Raw genomic sequence first — 6,424 nt, forward strand, 5'->3', positions numbered from 1 at the left:
GGGCGGATAACATACAGTCATACTTCAACAACCCTTCTCTTGAATTTACCCCATCATTTCCTAGTGAGATGGTCCACTCTCCATCTTCCACCGTTGGATAGATATAATCTAACTCATTAATCAACGGTCATAATTTCTTCCAACCAACCCCTTCTTCATAAAATTAAATATTTAATTTATTTTTTAATTAAAAATTATGGACTCTTTTAGGCCTTGTTGTTTTATCGGCCCACCACTCTCCTTACCTACCACACCCAACACCTTCCCCCCTTTCTCTCATTTCTCTAAACTCTATTTATATAGCCCAAACATCCTTTCTCCTCCCAACAAATCAATTTATTTTCCTTACATTACATTACATATTCCATCATACCACACAACTACTCTCTTAAATTCCTCCCATCATCTTCCTCTTCTTTTCGGCGTCCTCTGTTACTATTTGTGCATTTACATACATTTACAAAAATCCGAAAGATAAATTATGGAGAACCACCAGAGCGGATCACCTGACAATGGTTTGTGCATTAGTGGCGGAGTCAAGTACGAGGACCCATTGTACTGGGGAAGGGCTGCCGAAGCCGTATCCGGCAGCCACCTCGAAGAAGTGAAGAGGATGGTTGAGGATTATCGTAAGCCGGCTGTTCGTCTTGGAGGTGAAACACTAACGGTTGCTCAAGTGACTGCCGTTGCGGCTTCCACCGATGCGAAGGCCGCATCGGTAGAGCTCGCTGAGTCGGCTCGTGCCGGAGTCAAAGCTAGTAGTGATTGGGTGATGGATAGTATGAGTAAAGGTACTGATAGTTATGGTGTTACCACTGGTTTTGGTGCTACTTCTCACCGGAGAACTAAGCAAGGTGGTGCGCTTCAAAAGGAGCTTATAAGGTAACCAAATTACTCATTCTTCTCGCTAATTTTATTACTACCTCCGTTGTATTATTTACAACAAATTTTTTTTTTTTAATTTTTTTTGAATGGATGTTGGTCACCAAAAAAATTCTAGAATTATGAATTTGGGTTTATTCGTTTTAAGTTTTTAACACTAGATTACTAGATCTTATTTGGTGTACTTACTTTTTCTTACGTTACATCAATTTCGTACATTAAAATTGTGGGACCCTTGAATCATGCAAAAATGGTGAAAAATCTTTTTATATTTCCTTGGTATAAATATTTTTTAAATAAAAATGAGTATTTTAATTTCAACAGTTTACATAGGACAAAGAATTTTGTAGTGTTATTGCAGAACACACGGTCTTCAAAAAGATCATAAGAGTAATTTCATAATTAATTTTATGTTGGAGTACGACCGACTTGCAGTAATAATTATTTGCTGACTCGTCATTTTCATGAGATTAAAGGGTAGATCCAATTATAGGTGAATTTCGTTGGACGGTCTTATAACTAATTTCTACTAATTCATCCTACTTATAATATTTTTTTTTATTTTTTATGAAACGTATAATTGTATAGGTGTATATTAATTAATCATAATAATAACTTGATATACATACTCTAAAATTATACTCTGTACTTTATATCATACTAAAAATGGATAGTAAAAGCTTGAACGGACCTCCATCAGTCCATCATAGGAGGAGACCGAGGGAGACGTAGGTTGTACACAAATTTTCAAATGTCGCAATGCATGTGTAAGTTATGATATCCAACTCATGAATACATGATATAGAATCAATAATTAATAATAGTTTATGTATATAAATTCAATAGATGGCGGATTTGTCTGATTAATTGTGTCTAGTAGTGCATGAAATTGTTGAAGCCATCAGATTAACGCTGTATAATAAATTGTTGAAGCCATCAGATTAACGCTGTATAATAAATTGTTGGAAACCATGTGCAATTTATTACATTGTATAGTCCAGAGTTGACAAAGTTAGTAAACAATATAGCTGATCGAATGAAGGTGATCAAACGGTGGGATGCCAGTTAGATTGGAATCATATGGATGGTGGCACCCCACTATCGAAAATCTTCTTGGAATATAAATTTTGGCTACAATCATTGTCGTTTATGACTTTCTAAAAAAATAAATTAATTACTTAATTTTTTTTAAAAAAAAAAACCTTAATTCAAGATAACTAGATAAAGCTCGATAAATTAGTATCATTAAGTCCTCTTTATTTATGAAAGTATTGAAAAGACTTGTCAAATTTGTTTGTTAAGCGTTGGTTGAAACTCCTAATAGTAGGTCAATTTGCTTAGCTACTTGTTTATAAAGACTAATCATATAATTGAATTAACTAAATGGGAATTAACTTCTACATATGGTATATGGCCCGTAAGTTTAAACTTCAAAGATTCACAAAATTCCAAAATTTAAAACACTTGTTCCCTCAAAATTCTGCCAACTTAAATACCAAACTTCTACATAAAATTTATCAATTTATAAATCATCTTAGGATTTATTAGATCAAGATACAAGATATGTTATTCTCATGAAATAATATTCTTCACACATTCACCAACCCCCCTCAATTTTTTTGTTAGCATGATGTTTACCTACTTTTGAAGTTGACAATAGTGCCACACCAAGAAATTATCCTTATGGTCTAGTCTTTCGTTGAAATTAGGTAATACTTGAGCCATACTGGATCAAATACGAATATTAAATATAAATGAAACAATAAAAAAATTCAATTTGACTACTTATTATAAAATTTAAACAATTATATATATCTATATTTTTTATATATTAATATTTAAAAAGACATATTAGAGTACATTAACACGCAAGTTTATTAATTTTATGAGGAAAAACTCGTATCGTGAGGACAAGTCTTACACTGAAAAGTTGAATTAATTTCTTTTATGCATGATTAGCTCACACCAATAATAACTCGTTCTTTTACATAAGCTTATTATTTATATATATATAACCACTTTCATCCAACAACTCCTCATCAAATATCAAAATATCAGCCATATTATAGAGGTGGATTTTTTGACTGTTGGATGTATGATTGCCAAATTGGTACGCATCATATCATTATCATGGAATGTATTATAGAAACCATTATTACTTATTATTATTATTACATAAAAGCCGGCAACACGTTATACTCGTTATTTTAGTTTTCCACCCTTTTCTCTAGAACTGTAAAATGACAAATATACCCCCACCAATACTCACTTATTGCATAGTTATCCCCGCCGACAATATAAATGGGCACTGCAGGAAATATAACTAACTACTCCGTATTGAATAGTCTTCTTAATTAAAAGGATTGGTCCCGAAAGTTACTTCCTTTGTGATTATCCAATCACTACTACTCTCCTTCCCCTCAAACCTTCAAAGAAAGTTCTCATTACTTATTTCCACTAATCTTGTCAAGTTGTCTGTGTAATTTTGTTAGATTTGATTCGTCGCCTATATTTAAAACTTTATATTTTTATAATTTTATGAAGTTTAAAAATGATATTTAAAATACAAGGAAAAGTCAATTTGTGTAAGCTTGAAATGATAGATGGAGTACATAATTGGGACAGTATAGTAGTCAATAGCCCCACAATTGAACTAATAATCCTAGTTGAAGTTAACGGTTATAACAAAATTTCTGAAATGATACTTTATTAGCTTTATAATACTTCGTATATGATAAATCATGTGCATTGATTAATTTAATGTTTAATAATCGCATAGAGCCTAATTATCTTATGTTGTAACAGATTTTTGAACGCTGGAGTATTTGGCAATGGAAAGGAAACAAGCCACATATTGCCTCACACAGCAACTAGGGCAGCTATGTTAGTGAGAATCAACACCCTTCTCCAAGGATACTCAGGCATCCGTTTCGAAATCTTAGAGGCTATTACCAGCCTCCTCAACAGTAACATTACACCTTGTCTTCCCCTTCGCGGAACAATCACTGCCTCAGGGGACCTTGTCCCACTCTCTTACATTGCTGGTCTGCTAACAGGAAGACCCAACTCTAAGGCTGTTGGCCCTGATGGAGAGGTCCTTAACGCGGAACAAGCCTTCAAGTTGGCACAAATCAGCTCGGGATTCTTTGAGCTTCAGCCCAAGGAGGGTTTGGCCTTGGTAAATGGTACTGCTGTTGGATCAGGGTTGGCATCAATAGTGCTGTTTGAAGCGAATGTCCTTGCCGTGCTTGCAGAGGTTATATCAGCTGTTTTTGCTGAAGTCATGAATGGTAAACCCGAGTTTACTGATCACTTGACTCACAAATTGAAGCATCACCCAGGACAAATTGAGGCTGCAGCTATTATGGAGCACATCTTAGATGGTAGCTCATACATGAAGGCTGCTAAGGCGTTGCACGAGTTGGACCCACTTCAGAAGCCCAAACAAGATAGATATGCTCTCAGGACATCACCCCAATGGCTAGGACCACAGATTGAGGTCATCCGCTGGGCTACAAAGTCTATTGAGAGGGAGATTAACTCTGTTAATGACAACCCACTTATTGATGTGTCGCGTAACAAGGCCTTGCACGGTGGAAACTTCCAGGGAACACCAATCGGAGTTTCCATGGACAATGCTAGGTTGGCTATTGCTGCCATCGGAAAGCTATTGTTTGCTCAGTTCTCTGAACTTGTCAATGACTTTTATAACAACGGTCTTCCATCGAACCTTACAGCCAGCAGGGACCCCAGTTTGGACTATGGTTTTAAGGGTGCTGAGATTGCAATGGCCTCTTACTGTTCAGAGCTCCAATTTTTGGGTAACCCAGTCACTAACCATGTCCAAAGTGCAGAGCAACACAACCAGGATGTGAACTCCCTCGGTCTCATCTCTGCTCGCAAGACTGAAGAGGCAGTAGATATCTTGAAGCTCATGTCATCTACCTTCCTTGTCGCACTATGCCAGGCTATTGACTTAAGGCATTTGGAAGAGAATGTCAAGCACGCAGTGAAGAACACCGTAAGCCAAGTATGCAGAAGAGTCCTGATTACCGGTGCCAATGGAGAGCTCCACCCTGGAAGGTTCTGTGAGAAGGAGCTCATCAGAGTAGTCGAAAGAGAATACGTGTTTGCTTATGCTGACGATCCTTGCAGCTGCACTTATCCCTTGATGCAGAAGCTCCGACAGGTCCTTGTTGATCAGGCTATCGCTAATGGTGACAGTGAAAAGAACGTGAGCACATCTATCTTCCAGAAAATTGGAGCTTTCGAGGAGGAGCTTAAGGCACGCCTTCCTAAAGAGGTAGAGGCAGCAAGGGCTGCTTACGAGAGTGGTAACTCTGCCATTCCAAACAGGATTAATGAATGCCGGTCTTACCCATTGTACAAGTTTGTCCGCGAAGAGCTTCAGACCAACTTGCTGACAGGAGAAAAGGTGGTATCTCCAGGAGAAGAATGTGACAAAGTATTCAATGCATTGTGTGAGGGTAAGATCATCGATCCCCTTCTTGCTTGCCTTGAGGAGTGGAATGGAACTCCTCTGCCTATCTGTTAATAAGCTTACAAGGTGTTCTAAAATCAAGTCGATTATGTACTATTCGTTTCATTTTGTTATAACCTAATGTTCAGAGATTTATTTTGGATCGCGGTTGTTAGAGGACAACATTTTTTTTTTCTTACTTTATTTTTCCTCTCTTGTAATGTCAATGTAATGATATGATTATATGTTAATTACCTGTTACTAAACCTGCAAAGTGAGTTCTTAAATCTCAGGAAATAAAATAGCAACACTTCTTTTTTCCATCTAAATTTTGCATACTTGTAATCTAGTTGGATTTACTCTCTCCTTGGTGTCTGATCATTTATAGTCTTAAAGTATATATTAGAACAGAATTTCTGTGATCTTCTGTTTTCAATAATAAGTCAGAATTTTTTTTTCTGGATTCTGTTATAAAGAGTGTTAAAAGCTACTGTCAGTTCTTTTTTGTAAGAGATCAGTAGAACATGTGATGCTTACTCAATAAGGATATACTCCAATTGCTCAAATAGAAAACAGTTGTCGAGCTATTCCAATTTCCAACAATTAAATGAAGATTATGACTTTTTTCCACAAATGTACTCTCGATAATAGTTAAGTTATACAAGTACTTGTATGTATCAATTTTTCATCTCGGTCTTAATATAAGTAGTTGCGTATTGAGACAACTAATCTTATTAGCCAATACAGAGTACTACAATAAGAAAAGTGACATCTTTCTTGGAACATTATTCGATTAAAGGAATTTCATTGCTTAACATTAAGCTCGTTTTTGCATGATCAATGTCCCAATCAATAATCCAATATATGAATTGTTGGCATCCTCAGTGTCAGATAATATGAAACTCCTCATATTGGAGTGTTTTCCATTGATTTCAATATATAAGGTTACAAGTATGAGACCTAATTTCGTTAGGAAATCTCAAAAGATAATTATAAAATACATACTTATATCTTACTATAACAGAATATCTAGAATATCAATCCTATATTCTATCACACCCC

General features: G+C 35.8%; 1 protein-coding gene across 1 annotated transcript; it reads left to right on the top strand.

Annotated features, from left to right (window-relative positions):
- Positions 1-308: 308 nt before the first annotated feature.
- On the top strand, positions 309-5,691 carry LOC110724960 (phenylalanine ammonia-lyase-like). Its single transcript, XM_021904443.1, has 2 exons — positions 309-882; positions 3,688-5,691. The coding sequence occupies exons 1-2, from the start codon at positions 482-484 to the stop codon at positions 5,435-5,437; spliced, it is 2,151 nt and encodes a 716-aa protein (XP_021760135.1). The 5' UTR covers positions 309-481; the 3' UTR covers positions 5,438-5,691.
- Positions 5,692-6,424: the final 733 nt, after the last annotated feature.

The sequence above is a fragment of the Chenopodium quinoa genome, unplaced genomic scaffold (assembly GCF_001683475.1).
Source record: "Chenopodium quinoa cultivar QQ74 unplaced genomic scaffold, ASM168347v1, whole genome shotgun sequence".
Lineage (NCBI taxonomy): Eukaryota > Viridiplantae > Streptophyta > Magnoliopsida > Caryophyllales > Amaranthaceae > Chenopodium > Chenopodium quinoa.

What these genes read in the sequence shown, in the direction of transcription:
- LOC110724960 (XM_021904443.1), top strand. Translation starts at nt 482, where the DNA reads ATGGAGAACCACCAGAGCGGATCACCTGACAATGGTTTGTGCATTAGT. An exon ending in CTTCAAAAGGAGCTTATAAG is followed by an intron (nt 883 to 3,687) that starts GTAACCAAATTA and finishes ATGTTGTAACAG; the next exon opens with ATTTTTGAACGCTGGAGTAT.